General features: G+C 37.1%; 1 protein-coding gene across 1 annotated transcript in view; it reads right to left on the bottom strand.

Moving 5' to 3' along the window:
* IQCM (IQ motif containing M) overlaps positions 1-19,077 on the bottom strand; it is a 431,659-nt gene that overhangs the window by 272,528 nt on the left and 140,054 nt on the right. Inside the window, 3 exon segments of the mRNA XM_062198888.1 lie at positions 1,580-1,638; positions 8,756-8,944; positions 9,403-9,627. Coding sequence (XP_062054872.1) covers positions 1,580-1,638; positions 8,756-8,944; positions 9,403-9,627 — 473 coding nt within the window.

Genomic DNA, 19,077 nt, shown 5'->3' with positions numbered 1-19,077 from the left:
AAAAGTTAATTTGAGAAAGAGAAATGGAGACAGAGAGACACAGAGACAGTCAGGGAAGAGTTCCATCTGCTGGTTCACCCCTCGAATGCCTTCAACAACCAGTGTGGAAGCCAAGAGCCAATCCAAGTCTCCCATCTGGATGACAAGGACACAGTCACTTGAACCATCACCACTGCTTCCCAGGGTCTGCATTGGCAGGAAGTGGGGCCAGGAGCTGGGGCAGAAATTGAATCCAGGCACTCTAGTATGGTTTGGTGACATCTTAACCGAAGTCTTAACCACTATGCCAAATGCTGACCCTTCTTTTTTTACTTTTTCTTGCTAATCAGTCTCCTATGGAGCTTAACAATTTTCATTAATCTTATCAAAAAAGTAACTTTGGCTTTGTTAACCTGCTACAATAATTCTGTATTTTCTATTGCATTGTTTTCTGTTCCCATATTTATAAAGCACGTTACTTACATGTACTGTTAGATAGAATGTATAATTACAGTCATTGGATATAGTCATCCATAAAAGTCAACTGGGTCTGTTTGTTTAAATCTTCTATATCTAGAATTCTGACTTTATTCTTTTTACAATATTTTTATTTTTGCACTGAGGTAATCTGTCATTACGTACACCTTAGTTTATTTTATAAAAGCTGCTTTAAAGCATTTGTCTGTGAATTATAGTATCTAAGTTTTTTTTTTTTTTTCATTTTGACATAACTAGAACCAACTAAAAACTATAAAAGTTGTTGGATTAGGTTGGACTCCTTGGAGTCTTTTCCACACATACCCATTTCAGGAGTCAGCCAAGAACTCAAGAAGAGTTTATATACAAACTCAGGCCTCCTCCCTCCCAGGCTTTATCCTTTTGGGGATTGCCCGATCAGTTTCCAGTCATTCAGGCAGTCCCAAATTCTGTCTTCTTACACCTCACCCCAGAACCACTGATGTTTTCTATGCTCTAGCAACCTCACCTGCATGACTTAGGAAAAACTAAAATAATTACCCATTGCAATTCCTTTCTTTCAAGATTCAAATCCCCCCCTGGTTTCCATCTGTGTGCCAGCACGCTCCAGTGCCTTCAATATTTCTTATATATTTCTCCACAAAATTAACTAATGAATGTATTCTCAGTGAATAAGAAAATACAAGTGTGAAATCGGCTTTCTTAAATTTAGAAACTTCATTCTTTCAACAATACCTTCTTTCCATTACATCCAAAAATCTAGCTCACAAAAGAGTGATTTCTCGCAAAAGTTTTCAACAAATTTAATGCATAATAGCATCACAGTCATCGAAAAATTCCTAGCAATGCCACTGGAAGGCATGCTGGGTAGTGAACTGTAGTGCTGTGTGCACTGCTTTCTCCTGGACACTGCAAAGTGTAACTTAGCTGGGACTGCTGACTGATAACTAAGGCAGTTGAAGCAAACATATTCTTATCCTTGCCTGAGTCAAACCACAACACTGAAAAAGATATAGTAACAATTTCAGCTTTTGACAATCTATATTTTTTAAACTTAGACACTGATAACATAGATATCAAGTACATTAATTTATACTTTTCTGCTATTGTATAAAAGATATACCTGAATTCTGACTTTGGTTCTGGCTTGATAAGTTTTTGCTTTCTTTTCATAAAGTGTTTCTAACAAAAAAAAAAGAGAGAGAAAGAAGAGTTAACAAACTAGAAAAAGTTAAGGATTACATCATTGCCTGTAAATTTTTAATTCCAATGAATTTCTGTCATATTGTCAAAGAGAGAAACATTCCATTATAATCTGTATTATAAACCTAAATTTCATATGCATTCATGAATATACTCATAGAAATATGATTGTTGATCTTCTCCACCATTTTAGCCCCCAGAAATATGATTGCTGGTAAACATTTCACTGAGCAAATATCCTTACAAATCCATCATAGATGAGAATTTAATTTATTTATTAGTTCTCTGTCTTAAAAAAATGTTTAGTATTTTTCAAAAATATTGTATCTAAGAAAATGAAAATCAATAAGAAAATCAGGCTAAGGAAGAAATACAAGAAAAATGTCAGATATTTTCTGAAATTACTTAATATGTGACATAAATTTGGCTTTCAAATTCCTAGCTAACAAAGTGTTATAGACTGAATTGGCAACCCCACCTCACCCTTCAAATATATAAGTTAAATCTCTGATGCAAATATATTTATAGACAATTCCTCAGTAAAGTAATTATGGTTAAGTGATATGGTAAGGGTAGAGTCACAATCCAGTAGGGTTGATGTCTTTATAAGAGGAGGAACACTAGGAAAAAAGCTATGTGAGGACACAATGAGAAGACGTCCTTTAAGCCAGGGAGAGACACCTCAAGAGAATCAAACTTCCTGTCCCCTTGATCTTGGACTTCCAGCTTCAAGAACTATAATAAATTTCCATTGTTTGAGCCACCCACACTGTGGTATTTTGTTACATTAGCTCTAGCAGAGTAATACACCAAGTAACAAAGAAAACATAGAAATTCTAACATTCACAGTATCTATAGGAGAATCCAACTTATTTTCAGTGAAAAATTTTTCCCATATGTCCTTCAGAAGATGGGTAAAATGTATTAGCTTCAACAGCACCACTCCCAAGAAACATGCATTACTGTTTAGTTTGTGTTTTTTTCTTGGATATTCCTACAATACTGGTCAATGGCAGAAAGAACAATTCAGGAAAATGATTCTACAGGACCTCAGAACAATTGAGTCATTGCCACCACTCTGGTCATTAGGTATGACCCAAAGGTCAAATTGATACATTAGAAAGCATTGGTGGGTTGTATATACACTTTATAATGTCTTGTGACAATTATTTTACATGAAATATGTTTCAAAAACAGGTGGAAGGTATCTGAAGTAATCTTGATATGTAAGTAAAAGGCTGGAGATTTAGGGTTGTTGGTTATCATTTCCCTCAACAGCTCAAAGAAGTCAGTAACAGGAAGTTCCTTGGCTATTTAATAATATGATCGCTTGTGATATCTCAAGAAAAATGTCTGTTTTCATTTTTGCATTTTAAGTTTCAAATGTGTTTTTGACAACTGGAGAAAAAAACATCTCTTGTGGAAACTCTCATGAAATCTAAAGGATCGGCATAAAGATGAAATATGGAAGAAAATTGTGTTTGTATTTCAAAAGTACTCATATTGGCCAGCACCGCGGCTCACTAGGCTAATCCTCCACCTGCGGCGCCAGCACCCCAGGTTCTAGTCCCGGTTGAGGCGCCAGATTCTGTCTCGGTTGCTCCTCTTCCAGTCCAACTCTCTGCTGTGGCCTGGGAGTGCAGTGGACAATGGCCCAAGTCCTTGGGTCCCGCACCCTCATGGGAGACCAGGAGGCAGTATCTGGCTCCTGGCTTTGGATCGGCGCAGTGTGCCGGCCATAGCGGCCATTTGGGGGGTGAACCAAGGGCACGAGGACCTTTCTCTCTGTCTCTCTGTCTAACTCTGCCTGTAAAAAAAAAAAAAAAAGTATTCATATAAAGACACAGAGAAGTTACTCCAAATATATATTTTTTTAAATCACAAATCTTGGGGCCAGCGCTGTTGTACAGCATGTAAAGCCACTGCCTACAGTTCTGAAGTCCCATATGGGTGCCGTTTCGAATCCCTGATGCTCCACTTCTGATCCAGCTCTCTGCTGTGGCCTGGAAAAGCCTAAGATTGCCCAAGTCCTTGGGCCCCTGCACCTGCATGGGAGACCTGGAAGAAGATCCTGGCTCCTGGCTTTGGATTGGTGCAGCACCAGCCATTGCAGCCATCTGAGGAGTGAACCAGTAGATAGAAGACCTCTCTCTCCCTCCCTTTCTCTCTCTCTCTTTCTCTTTCTGCTTTTCCTTCTCTTTCTGTGTAACTCTGACTTTCAAGTAAATGAATAAATCTTTTAAAAAATCACAAATCTCTTTCCTATAGAGCGGAGCTTATAGGAGCTCACTTAGATGCAGTCTAGTTACGTACGTAAATTTTATTTCATGGCATCATTTTTTTTTTTAATTTTGCAGACTAACCTTTCTTCTATAGTTGTATCAGAACATAGCAATAAGCTTGAAAATTAGACTACAGCATCTCAATACTGGCTACTTTTGGAAATCTCTGATCATGCATTCCTTTAGAAATAAATAGCTATCTTCAAGAATAACAGTACTTCTTACAATTTATGTGAAAAAATTAAGTGAAAATAGAGCATGAAGCTGAGCCTAACTTTAAATCTTGGCCTCAGTATGTTCCATGATACATATTCATGGTCACAAAAATATTAATGGTGTATAAAATTAATTTTTAATCTTTATATGCCTTACCTTTGCATAAAACAATGTTCTTGGCTTAGGACACATTGTCCTTATGTGACATTACTATTTACACTTGCCAACTTAATTGTTTTTCAACTGCTTCCTTCTTGGCCAGACTAACTGAACTGACAAATTCTCCATAATGATGGGTCGCACATGTGAGGGATGCTAAGGAAAACAATCTCAGACAAACATCTTGAGGACTTCTCTTCAAAGATGATCTCTGTGATTTCTCCACTTAGTGTCTTTCAACTTTACTGCCTTCACAACCTCCATCTACGTTTCTTTCTCTATATGTAAAAGGAGCTAATTATTTTGGTCTCATTTTTACAAAATAAGTATCAGTCCTTTAAGGGGCCTGGTTTTCAAGTCCCCAGTCCATTCTGCCTATGTTTCCACTTCTTCCTCTTGTAAATCTTTCCTCTTTCCACAACTACCACCTGTTTCTTTCAACTCTTTCAAACTTCTGTTCTATCTACAGGTATATATTGGGAGTTAAACCTGAAAGTCCATATTAAATAATCCTGGAAAATTTTCAAATTTTTGCTAATAACTCAAAGAGGCTTATTCCAAATCACTTTTCAGATAACTCTCTCCCACATGAGTATTTCTCAAACTCCATAATTTAACTGGTATCAACTTTGTATATAATAAATCTAGAAAAGCAGCTGCCTGATCTGTCAACAACCCTCTTCTTTCAGAATCTTACCTGGATTTTTTTTTCTTCTTACAATCCTCTCACACTCTAATGATTAAGTTACTGCATAGTCTCTGTGTCTCCCTCCTTCTCTTTCAAATAAATAGAAATTTTAAAAAAATCCTTGCATTGATTAAGCATAAATCATTTTTTACCCTTTCATTCTGCATCTTTGTGTTAGACATATTTCTCATTTATTTCTATTAGTGTGAAATTATGGAATATGTTTGCTATAAAAACGCCACCCAAAATCAGTATATTATACCCCAATTATCCACAAATGCATTTAAAGGGTTTTTTCTAAGTAATAAGAAATATTCATAGTTTCAAACAGACATGTGAACCTTCTAGGAGAAAATATACACATCATTCTTGGTAAAATGAAAGGTTTGTTTAAAAATAGGTAACTGTGAAAAAAAATCATTAATAGTATGTACATAGAAAATTACAAATGACACATTAAAACATGTAATGTAAGCCGAAAAGATGGTTCTGCCAGGCTGGACTAGTAATAGGAGTGTTTGCCCTGCAGAAGTCAGGCCTGTCACTAGCACCTTCTGTGAAACAGCAGGGCACCGCTTCCTTACATTCTGCTTCTAGCGTGAAATGCTTTCCACAGAAAAGCATCAACTCCTTGGGCATACACAGAACCAGAAGGCACCAAACATCTCTGTTCCACTCGTCAGTCTCTTTGCATTATTGAATTTGAGCACTTCCAAGATGCACACAAATCAAAGGAGGATTCTGAAGCCATATAATCACCCCCCACCCAGAAGTAGCAATGGTTACAAGTAGTCCCTAAGTTCCCAAAATAATCTTATGGAGCCACAGCAGCCCCTACCTTGGGAAGTACATTAAAGTGCAGTACTCCCACAACTCTTTACAGAGGAACAAGTATTCCGAAGATAACAGTCAGCCTCAAAAAGCCATTTGACTTTCAAATCAGAGAGAGATGACCCTGCAAAATGCAAGCTCCTCATTTACCTCCCACTAGAAAAAATTTTTAGTCTCCATAAAAAGTCAAAACTAAAGGAGTTATTCTTTTATATGTAAGTATTTATTTTTTTAAGATTTATTTATTTATTTGAAAGGCAGAGTTACACACAGAAAGAGAAAGAGAGGTCTTCCATCCGATGGTTCACTTCCCAATTGGCCACAATAGTCAGAGCTGTGCAGATCCAAAGCCAGGAGCCAGGAGCTTCTTCCAGGTCTCCCACATGGGTTCAGGGGCCCAAGCACTTTGGCCATCTTCTACTGCTTTCCCAGGCCATAGCAGAGAGCTGGATCAAAAGTGGAGCAGCCAGGTCTCGAACCTACGCCCATGTGAGATGCTGGCGTTTCAGGCCAGTGAGTTAACTCACTGTGCCACAGCGCTGGCCCTTATATGTAAGTATTTAAATGAGGTTTACTGTTTAAAAAGCAATGTAAAGGCTGAACAGGAGGGCAATAAATGGGAAATTTGAATCCTAAAAGAAGTCCCTGTAAAATCTGCTTGTAAAAATACATAAGGTAATTGCTATGTCCAGGAATATGATTAGAATTAAAAAATCACAACACAATAAAATGATGTTATAAAAAATATTTATAATGTATGGCTGAGCTGATGGGAACGTAATAGAGTTCCACTCTAGTCAAAAACAACAGAAATGTTGAATTTCCTATTTTATAAATTCTGGAGCTTGTCTTTGCCTTAGGGATTATATAGCAATTCCTGACAGCCTAAGGTCTGGATTTTAATGAGCTGCACAAGACCCGCAATTGTGAGTAAGAGAGATGGTTCCAAAAACACTCCTCACAAAATGTAGGTTCTGCAACAGCAATCCTGTTGGAGTATAAACTAGGATTTAAAAATTGCCCTGGTTAAGACACCCGCCACTTGGGAAGCCCGAATCCTTTAACAGAGTCCCAGCTCTGCCTCAACTCCAGTTTCATACCCACGTGCATCCTGGGAGGCAACAAGTGTTAGGTTCCTGCCACCCACATGGGAAAACTAGACTGAATTTCTAGTTCCTGGCTTTGGTCTGGTCCAGCCAAAGTTGTTCAGGCACTTGAGAAATGAACAGAGAGATGAAAGAGCTCCTATCTCTCTGCCTTTCAATTAAATAAAATACATAATAAATTTAAAAATAAAATATTTAAAAATTGCCCTGAAAATAAAGAGAAAAAGCGAAGGATATGAGTGAAAGCACATGCTATTCATGGCCTTGGCTCTAGGCCAGTAACCTAAAATTTCTGTATGGGACAGGAAGAGAGTAAAGATGCTTTAAGTTACATGTGTGTGTTAAAACATATACATTAACAATTTGTTAAAAGAATATTAGTGCCAAACTAGTAAAAAATAAATAAATAAAAGGAAAAAATATGCTAACCAACTTAAAAAAAAAAAAACAGATGGAAGATCTCTCTCTCTCTCCCTATCCCTCTGCCTCTCTGTAACTCTCCCTTTCAAACAAATAAACTAATCATTAATAATTGTAAGGAAATCAAGAAAACAAAATTAATGAAATCAGTTTCCTTAGGATATGAAAGGAAAGAAAAGATATACAGGGTTGTATTGCTTATGCAATGAGGGTTTTCTTTTCAGAATTATTCTTTTATATATGAGTGTATATATGTACACATATTTGCATAAATACCCTTTTATATGATTAATACATGACACGATAGAACATTTTGTAAGAATATGGTAAAAACATTCCTTAAGATCTGCACAGTACACATTGCATTCCTCCGTTTTCCTAAGGAAACTGAGAAGTTTAATATCTTAACTAAACTTGATTAGATAAGTTGGGTGAAAGCTCGGATGCAAACTCAATACATTAGTCTATTCAGAAGATGAAATTGGAGACTCAAATGGTAAGGTTTTAATCTATGAAGACAATAGAGCAATAAAAGACAGTAACAGAGATTAAATTATCTCAGATTGTACATTGTCTTGAAAGCTGTGATTTTTTGTTTTCCACTTCTACTTCATTTAGAAAATGAAGTGATTTTGTAGGGAATCACTGGAACTTAATTGTAATGAAATTTAAAAATGCCAAATACAGTGGGGTCAAAGTCTGCCAACCACAACTTGCCCCAACCTCCTAATCACAACTTCACTATCATTCCTTATTTGGAGAACTCTGATGGGAAAATTATAGAAAACCGTGATTCTCAAATGTAAATGTTTTTAAAAATTACTTATGGATCTAATACCTAGATATTCAGGCTTGTACTTGGATGGACATACCAGTTTATTAAAACTGTTCAGATTAATCCATTTTGGTGAAAGCTCTATTAACAAAATACCTGGCAATTGCAAAGCATTGTTGTTCTATTTCATTGTCTGAGAATGTGTTTCTGCTACCTTTAATTGGTTATAATATTCCTCCTCAATATTCAAAAGAAAACACATCCCTGTCCTACTACATGATAAATTCATCATAGAATATCTGTACTTCCAGGTGCAAGAAAAAGAAAATTACCTGTCTGCATTATCACTACTTATCAAAAACTCATTTAGAAGGAACAATATCCTGGGGAATTACCTAAAACAGTGCTTCTTTAACTTAAATGTGCTTATAAATCACTGTAGATCTTGGGACCCAATACATCTGGTGTGGGGACTGTGATTCTACATTTCTAACAAATTCCAAAATGTTGTTAACTCATGGACACACATGGAGAAGAAAGGTCCAATGAAATATCCTCCCACTCCTCCACACACCCTAAGATCTATCTCTGATTTAAGTTAAGCCAGAAGAAGACTGACACTGGGATGATACCATTTCCACACCACCTCCACAACAATAAGCCTCACACCCACACTCTCCGACCACGTCAAAGTGCTTTTACCAAACTGTGGTTTGGCTTTATGGTTAAAATGAGCGTCAATATTTAGTACATTATGTCGCGAGCGCCTACTGTCACGCAGCTCGACAGTAGCAAGTGCGACGTACGACTTGTCAGTCACAGGGGAAAAAGGAACACCAGGACACAAGACTGTCTTTTCCAATTTATTATTCACACACCGGGGACACACCAGGGGTTTTTATATCACATTACTCATCAGAATGCTCATTGAGGTCAGTACACTTATCAGTATCAATATACTTATCAATCTATACTATTAAATACACGTAATAAACTTAACATCACTACTTAATCATGACTTAACTACTTAGCTTAGCTACTTAGCTTAATCACCTAACTTACATAATTACTTAACACACTTATCAATATCACTAATATCACCATCAATACACATGATTAACACTATTTGTAAAAGCTGCGTTTTCAAGGCTCGTATCACGGTCATGAAAAACAGTGTCAGTGTTCAAGATCCAGAGCTCCACGTCTCGGCAGAGACGGATCTCGGATCAGTCACTTACAGGCAGGAAGTTGTGGGAAGGCTGTCACTCTGGGCAGTAGGCTCAAAGTTCCCAGGCGGACGGCCAGGGGAGAAGTTGGAGAGGTCCCCTGCTGAGAGGCCTGGTCCGGCTTTAGGGTCAGGTCTGGCAGCAGGCTGATTAAGGACTCCAGGCAAGGCAGTGAGATGGCATCTTGGCTGGTCAGCTCCACTGGCCTCTTGATCCTGTCGTCGCCTTGTGCCACGTAGCAAAAGCTAGCAGGCTGGCTCTTCGACTCCAAATGCGAGGAGATCCAGAGGTTAGCTCACACTAGGCCACGCACACACACACACACTCACACAGACAGTGGGGTTACAGCTCAGGGACAGCTCTGCAGGTCGGCTTGTGCTGCTACCTGCTCCGTGCAGAGTAGCGGGCTGCCACTTCAGCTCCGGATGTGTGGAGATCCAGAGGTTCACACACACTGGGCCCTTTGTCCGTTGTCAGCTTGTGCTGCTACCTGCTCCGTGCAGAGTAGCGGGCTGCCTCTTCAGCTCCAGATGTGTGGAGACCCAGAGGTTCATACACACCGGGCCATGATCCCCGAGAGGATGGAGAGTGGCGCAAGGGCTCCCTTTTTATCCTCATTTTCGGCAGTTCTCCAGCTTGCCATCCTCCAACTTGTCCAATCAATGCTGGTTCCTCCTTGCTTATGTTTGAACTGTCCAGTCAGCATGGGTAGGAGGGTACTGTCCATAGCACGCTGTTATCAGACTGACCAGAGATGTCTGCTTGGTATGATTAGAAGTGTGTCCCTAACAGCCGTTAGGCATTGCCTCAGCTCCTGACTTATAACTCCACTTTACTTTTATTTTGTGGCTAGTGGTACTTCTTAACTCAATGTTTTACTGTGTTTCCACAGTTCATCTCCTTTTCAGGTAAGCAGTGATCTGTGACTCTTATGAGATTCCTGTGGGATTCCCCACAGGTTACTATATGTTATGAAAGATATTTTGAGTACATTATTGACCACATTTATATCACAGTACTGTCTTCATAATAACCTACATGGTAGAGTTTTCTGGCTTGCTTTTATTTTATGGAAACAGTCTAAAATAAGTGAATACTCATTATTTTTTATTAGCTGCTAAAATGTGTACAACTACATTTGTGGTCTATTTATTACAATCATGTAGTACACCAGATTATGAATCTATATACTCACCTAAACCTTTACTTCATTTTTTCTACTCTTTCCACAACTTCTGATGTCTTAATTTATATATTTCATATTGTACATCTTGTATAAGATATCAAATTCTTCATGAAAGGATATTAATGAATCCTTAACAATTTCTTAATGTTCAGAATAGCTGTAATTAATTAAGCCCCTACTACAACTTAGTCATACAACACAAAGCCCTTTCATATGATTATCTATTTTAGTTGAGTAATGCTTTATTTATTGTTTCTGTGTGTTTGCTTTTGTTTTGGGATAAAAAAGCAGTGAAAATTTATGCCAAAGATCCAAAACCAGGATGGATGTTTGGTGCAGTGGTTAAATCACTGCTTGGAACACCTGCATTCCATATCAGAATGTCTGTTTCAAGTCAGAGCTACTCTACTTCTGATCACATTTCATGTGATGCACTTTCTGAGAGGCAGTGAATAATGCTTAAGTGAGATACACTGATTTCTTTTTATTATTTTGTTTTTGTTTTGACAGGCGGAGTGGACAGTGAGAGAGAGAGAGAGACAGAGAAAAAGGTCTTCCTTTACCGTTGGTTCACCCTCCAATGGCCACTGCGGCCCACACGCTGCGGCCGACGCACCGCGCTGATCCAAAGGCAGGAGCCAGGTGCTTATCCTGGTCTCCCATGCAGGTTCAGGGCCCAAGGTCTTGGGCCATCCTCCACTGCACTCCTGGGCCACAGCAGAGGGCTGGACTGGAAGAGGGGCAACCAGGACAGAATCCGGCGCCCCAACCGGGACTAGAGCCTGGTGTGCTGGTGCCGGAGGCAGAGGATTAGCCTATTGAGCCACAACACCGGCCACACTGATTTCTGAGAACTTGGCTTTGGCCTGGTCCAGCCCTGGCTATTGAGGCTTTTAGGGAGTGAACCAGCAGGTGAAACATCTTACTCTCTGGCTCTCTGCAATTCAAATAAAATGAATATAAATAAATACAAATTTTTAAAACTCCAAAACCAACATTTCTTTAGAGAGAAACTTAACAATATACAATAAAAGACAAAGTAGAAAAAGGGGAGAGGAGTACACCAACAATTCTACTGCCAAGAATTTATTCTAAGGAAATTAGGAATGTTCACAAAAACTTAACTACAAATACAGTGTACTACATCCTATTAAATCATTGTTCCATTGCCAAAATAACCAAAAATGAATTATAACTTCAAATGGAATGTTACTGCTATTTACAGTAAGAAAACAAATTAATCAATACAAAAAGATGTTCAGAAGTATTTGTAAAAAATGAGGCTTTAAAGTATTGTTATAATAATTAAGGTTGATTGTCTCCTCATTTATGTCTCAGCTGAGTTTCCTATATATCTCACAAGCATAATCTATAAAATTATTTTAACATGATACAGTGCAAATTTCAAAATCCTTTATGCAATGATCATAAATATATGGTAACATGTATCGAAAGAACACATAACGAAGAATGCAAAGGCCTCAAATAATTTGAAATTAACTGTTATCCTGTGTGTTTAGTTCAAGAATAAAATAGGAATCAGAATGGAAATGAATAAAGGACGACTGGAGTTCTATCCTAAAGCAAGCTCTCCTCACTGACACACTCTCTATTGTCTGACAATCTCCTAACAGAACAAAGGCATGGTGCCTCCAGATTCCCACCACCAACTCTCTCACGTGTGAACTATTCCTGATTAGAGGGAGCTCTTCAGACTCAAAGTTTGGGGTTGTGTCCCTGGGATGGATTTGGTTCTTCTGGCTGATAATTGCAACACCCCTTTCCTACATTCTAAAAGGTTTCCTAGTGAGTACTGGAGGCTGTTAGAAAAAAAGCAGAAACCAAGAGGAATGCCTGACAAAAAGAGAATGGTCACTGATGCCAACAAAAGGAATGGAAAGGAATTCTATTTCTAAATGAAAAGATTAAGGTTTCTATAAATCATTTGGTCAACGTAGAAAATACAAATTACAAGATCCATAAAACACATTTAAATTAGCATGTGTCCTCTTTTCCTCTTCCGAAGAATATCATGTGGTGTCTGTGCTTTCCAAAGCCTCTGAACTGTGTGTATGTGTGGATACGTGTCCTTATTTCCTTTGCTTCCTCATCCTCCTTTATAACTACTACTGCCGATCCAAGTCTACAATTAATTTTTTTTTTTTGATAGGCAGAGTTAGACAATGAGAGAGAGAGAGAGAAAGAGAGAGAGAGAGAGAGAAAGGTCTTCCTTTTCTGTTGGTTCACCCCCCAAATGGCCACTATGGCCGGTGCACTGCACCGCTCCAAAGCCAGGAGCCAGGTGCTTCCTCCTTGTCTCCCACGCGGGTGCAGGGCCCAAGGACTTGGGCCATCCTCCACTGCCTTCCTGGGCCACAGCATAGAGTTGGACTGCAAGAGGAGCAACTGGGACAGAATCCGGCGCCCCGACCAGGACTAGAACCCGGTGTGCGGGCGCCACAGTCAGAGGATTAGCCAAGTGAGACGCGGCACCAGCCCAAGTCTACATTTTTTTATCAGAGACTCTGAATGAAAATAGCTCTGTAAAACAACACATTTTCCACTTGATCTTAGCCAAAAGGCCGAGAAGCAATGAAACAACACATTTTTCATAACACATATGACAAAACTTAACTCACCTGACTTTTGGTGGCAAGACCTAACCTGAAACAACCAACACAAGGTCTAAAGTGGCCTCAGTCTCTCACTTAGTGAGAATATTCCCATGCTTTACTGGATGATAACAGCCTACTTATCTTAGACTTCTAAACTTCAAAATCTTATTTCCTAAATATTTCTGCATCCAATAGTTTCAAATAAAGGTTCTGGATCTGGATAACCACTAAAAGCTGTAACTACTACTACTGCAACTGCTTATACTGCAAAACTTTGAGTAATTCTGTTTTTCTTTTACACATCATCCTAATATCTCATTAGTCTAAACGTGTGTAAATGAAGAAAAAGCCTTTCATCTAATCCATCTATTATTTGATAAACAGATGGCTCTCTTAACATATTTTCTGATCATTTAAAAAAGAAAATTATAGCAAGTCTAAATCAACACAATATTAAAAACCACAATAATATCCAAAGCCTGTGGCCATAACCTGGTTACCAGTACTTCCAATGTCTACTTATTATTACTATTAAACTTTTCATTCATATTCAACATCCGTGACTGGTGCATTTTGTTTGATGAAAACAAGCTAATTAGTACTAAACCTTCCCTAGTTCATAAATTTATTCCTAAGAACATTAAAAGGAAGTCAAGTGAGACATGTTCAGTAACAGATGTTGCCTTTTTTTGGCTGCCTTTTTACAGTTTGTTCTCTTTCATTACTTTTTAAGAAATTTAGTTAATGTTCCCTTTTACTAGAGAACAAGTGTACCTAGCTTCGCAGAAGGTGGTATGGGGGAGGGGGAATTCCCCATGGCAGGCACAGTCTGTTCATTCCTTAACCTAATATCTGTTCAAAGGCTCTCTATACTCAACTTCTCATTCTTCCACCCAGGTTTTGGTAACAACCTCACTCTAGTTTATCGCAAAAGAAGAATGTTTATAAATATATGTTTACTGGCAACTGTAGAGCTAAAACTTATTGTCAATACTTACTATCGTGTAAATACCTTGTACTCCTTACATAACTTTCTCATGGAGGGATAATTCAGATCAAAGGGTCAATCAGGACTGAGATAAGCCAGGTTAATATACTGGCTACTACAGTAAATAAAGATTATGAAGTGGCTTTCAAAAATAAAAATCCAACAGTCTTTTAAAACAAAAGAAATGTAAAGCATATATTAAGGTTTATACCTATAAAACCTTATACTTTAAAAATATTTATATTTTATATTTATATTTATATTTAGAAATTTATACATAATAAATTTATATTTATATATTTTTATATTTATATTCTAAAAATATAAATTCAAAATTATTTGATCATTTAACTAAACCTCTGCATTTGAAAATCATTCAGTGCCAGTGAGATTGTTTTGCCTTTTAGGTGGTGGTAAATCTAAGTAACATTACAGTGTAGATCTTGCTTTCTTTTAAAGCTTTGGGAAAATAGTTGAATATGTCTTGACCTATTCACTGCTACAGGAATTTTGCATGGAGTTCTTTTTAATTTTTCCTAAAAGTGTTTTCATAAGTAGGACAAAAATAGATATTTTTAGCTAGAAGTACGAAATAAATTTTTTGAAAAAAATTAGAAATAAAATATAAAACATTTCAGGACCAGTTAATACTGCCACAAAGCAATATAACTATTGAAATGTTGACTTTTAACTATGTAACTTAAATATGTATTTTTTACAAAGTAAATATCTACCTTGCCCTGTCTTAATTATTCAAAATTTTAGTATTTCAAAGGAAAATAAATATACATTTCAAAATTAAAATTTGAAGTTAGAAGATAATGTGCATTAGACATCACTACTTCTTCTAATAAGGCAAAAATAAATAAACAAATAAAATAGGAAAGTACACCATTATAAATTGCTGAAATGCTATTCAAAATGCTCCCAATGCTTGGACATCTGGCTCTTTAAAACAAATGTTAATAGGCATTAACATCTCCATTTAGGAAGACTTAAACTTCAATACAATAATAATGGGGGACCTTTACACCCCACTTTCATCAATGGACAGGTCAGATAGACAAAAAATAAAGAAACAACAGAGTTAATCAACACTATTGACCAAATGCATCTAATTGATATCTGCAGGCCATTTCATCCCATAGCAGTAGAATACACATTCTTTTCATCAGTGCATGGAACATTCTCTAGGATATACCATATGCTAGGCCATAAAACTTATCTCTGACCACAATGGTGTGTAGCTGGAAATTAACGACTTTTAAAAAAAAAACACTAGAAAATATGCAACAAATGAAGAATGAACAAAAGTCAAAACAGAAATTTAAAAACTCCTAGACACAAATGAAAATGACAATACAACATATCAAAATTCATGGGGATACAGCAAAAGCAGTAGTAAGAGGGAGTTTATTTAGTGACCATATCAAAAAATTAGAAAGACATCAAATAAAAGAATCATCAATGTATCTCACAGATATAGAAAAACAACAACAAGCCAAATATCAAATTATTAGAAGAAAAGACATAATTAAAATCAGAGAAGAAATAAAACTGAAACAAAAAAAAAATCAAATGATCAGTGAAATGAAGAAGTTTTTTTCAGAGAAAATAAAATTGATAAAACACTGGCTCAAGTACTCAAAAACGAGGGTGAAGACTCAAATCATTATTTCAGAGAAGAAAAAGGAGATGTAACAAAGGATAGCACAGAAATAAAAAGAATCAACAGGAATTACTACTAACAGCCATATGCCAACAAATTGGAAAATCTGGAAGAAATGGACAGATTCTTAGACATAGACAGTCTACTAAAAGTGGGTCATGAAGACATAGAAACCTAAACAGAACAATATCCAAGATGGAGATTCAATCAGTAATAAAGACTTTCACAACAAAGAGATGTCCAGGACCAGATGGCTTCACTGCTGAATTCCACCAAACATTTGAAGAAGAGCTAATTCCAATCCTCTCAAACTATCCAAAACAATTGAAATGGAAGGAACCCTTCCAAACTACTATGAGGCGAGCCTCACCTTAATTCCTAATTAAGATACAACAGAAAGGACTACAGAACAATATTGCTGATGAACATGGATGCAAAAGTCCTCAACAAAGCACTAGCTAATCGAAAGGTCATTCATCAGAACCAAGCAGGATTTATCCCAAATTTGCAGGAATGGTTTAACATATGCAAATAAATTAATGTGTTACATCACGTTAGCAAATTGAAGAGTAAAAACTATATGATTATCTCAATAGATGCAGAGAAAGCATTCAATAAAATACAGTATCCTTTCATGACAAAAAAAATCTAATGCAAATTGAGTAGAGAAGAAACATCCCTTAATGCAATCAAGTCAATTTATGCCAAAACAACAGTTAGTATTATGTTGAATGAAGAAAAGTTGGAAGCATTTCCCCTAAGATTTAGAACCAGAAAAGGATGCCGACTTTCACCATTGCTGTTCAATGTACTCCAGTAATTTTTAGCCAGAGCCATTACACCAGAAAAAAGAAATCAAAGAGGTATAAATTAGACAGGAGGAAATTAAATTATTCCTGTTTTCAGATGACAGGATTCTATATATAGGGAAACCAAAAGACTCTGCCAAGAGACTACTGGAACTCATAAGAGTTTGGTAAAGTTGCAGGATATAAAATTTACAAACAAAAATCAATACTCATTGTATACGCAGACAATTGCTTGACTGAGAAAGAACTTCAAACATCAATTCCATTCACAATACCTACAAAAAAATTTAAAGACACTGAAATAAATTTAACCAAGAAGGGGAAAGATTTCTACAATGAAAATTACAAAACACTAAAGAAATAGAAGACATAGAAAATGCAAAAATCTTCCTTGTTTATAGATGATGAATCAATATCATTACCCAAAACAACTTACAGAATCAATGCAATCCCAAGCAAAATACCAATGACATTCTACTTAGACCTACAAAAAATGAAGTTAAAAGTCATATAGAAACACAAAAGATGCTGAATGGCTAAAGCAATGTTAAACAAGAAAAAAGAAAGCCAGAAGCATCAGAATACTGGATTTCAAAATATACTACAGGGCAGTTACAATCAAAACAGCCTGGTACTGGCACAAAACTAGACATCTAGACTAGTGGAACAGAATAGAAACTCCAGAAATCCATTCATACATCTACAACCAAATAAATTTTGACAAAGGAGCTAAAATCAATGGACAGTCTCTTCAACAAATACTGTTGGGAAAACTGGATCTTCTCAAGAAGAAGAAAGAAATAAAACCCTAACTTACAACTTATACTAAAATAGAAAAAGCAGCTAAATCTATGACCTAATACCACCAAATTACTAAAGAACATTGGGGGAATTCTGCAAGATATTGGCATAGGCAAAGATTTCTTGAAAAAGAAATGCTCAGGATTACTAACCACCAGGGAAATGCAAATCAAAAACACAATGAGGTTTCACCTCAGCCCAGTTAGCATGGCTCTCAGAAATCAACAAACAATAAATGCTGGCCAGGATGTGAAGTAAAAGGTACCCTGATCCAATGTTGGTGGGAAAGTAAACTAGTACAGCCAGTGTGGAAGAACATATGGAGATACCTCAGAAAGCAAATAGATTTACAATATCACCCATCCATCAGACTCCTGGAAATTTACCTAGAAGAAATAAAATAGTTGTATGAATGAGCTATTTGTACCCCCATATTTATTGTAGGTCCATACACAATAGCTAAGATATGGAATCAACCCAGATGTCTATCAATTTATGAATGCATAACGAAATTGCAGTGTGTATAACACACATGGTGTGTGTGTATGTGTGTGTGTGTGTGTGTATGGAATACTACTTAGTCATGTAAAAAATATGAAATCCAGTCTTTGGAGAAAAAAAAGGGAGGGGGGGGGCAAAAAGCATGGTATTAGTGAAATAAGCCAGTCCCAAAAAGACAAAAAAAAATATATTTTTCCCTGATCTGTGGTAACTAATAGAGTACAAATAAATGTAAAATATGTGACTCAAATTGATATTTTGAGTTTCAATGATGCTTACAGCCCATGTCTCTACTATTGGGGAACAGAGCTTTTCTTTCTTTTTTTTTTTAACAGGCAGAGTGGACAGTGAGAGAGACAGAGAGACAGAGAGAAAGATTTTCTTTTGCCATTGGTTCACCCTCCAATGGCCGCCATGGCCCACACACTGCGGCCAGCACACCACGCTGATCTGATGGCAGGAGCCAGGTGCTTATCCTGGTCTCCCATGGGGTGCAGGGCCCAAGGACTTGGGCCATCCTCCACTGCACTCCCTGGCCACAGCAGAGAGCTGGCCTGGAAGAGGGGCAACCGGGACAGAATCCGGCGCCCCGACCGGGACTAGAACCTTAGGTGCTGGCGCCGCAGGCAGAGGATTAGCCTAGTGAGCCGCGGTGCCAGCCCAGAGCTTTTCTCTTCTTAGTGATTGTTGAATCATTTACTTAGTGTAGCATTAATTTTATGAGCACAAGATAAACTGAAAGATTATTGTAAAATTAAAAGAAATAAAAATTAAAAGAAAGAATAAGATAAGAAGAAGAAGGGAGGGTGGAAGCATGGACAGGAGGGAGAGTAGGGTGGGAAGTATCACTATGAATAATTGAAATACATGATATTTGTTCACTGTAAAAGAAAAATAGCTTTAAAATTAATAAATATATATTCATCAGTACATAAAACTTTCTCTAGGTTACACCATATGCTAGGCCATAAAACTTGTCTCAAAAATTTTAAAAAATTGAAATAGTAACATGTATCGTTTCTGACTACATTGTATGAAGCTGGAAACTGGAAACTTAAGAAACTTTAGGAGATATGTAAATATACAGAGACTGAACAACATGCTCCTGAATGAACAATGGGTCATAGAAGAAATCAAAGGGGAAAT

This window comes from Lepus europaeus, chromosome 8 (genome assembly GCF_033115175.1).
Source record: "Lepus europaeus isolate LE1 chromosome 8, mLepTim1.pri, whole genome shotgun sequence".
Taxonomy (NCBI): domain Eukaryota; kingdom Metazoa; phylum Chordata; class Mammalia; order Lagomorpha; family Leporidae; genus Lepus; species Lepus europaeus.
The sequence above is the reverse complement of the archived record's forward strand: the minus strand, read 5'-3'. Positions and strand labels throughout refer to the sequence as shown.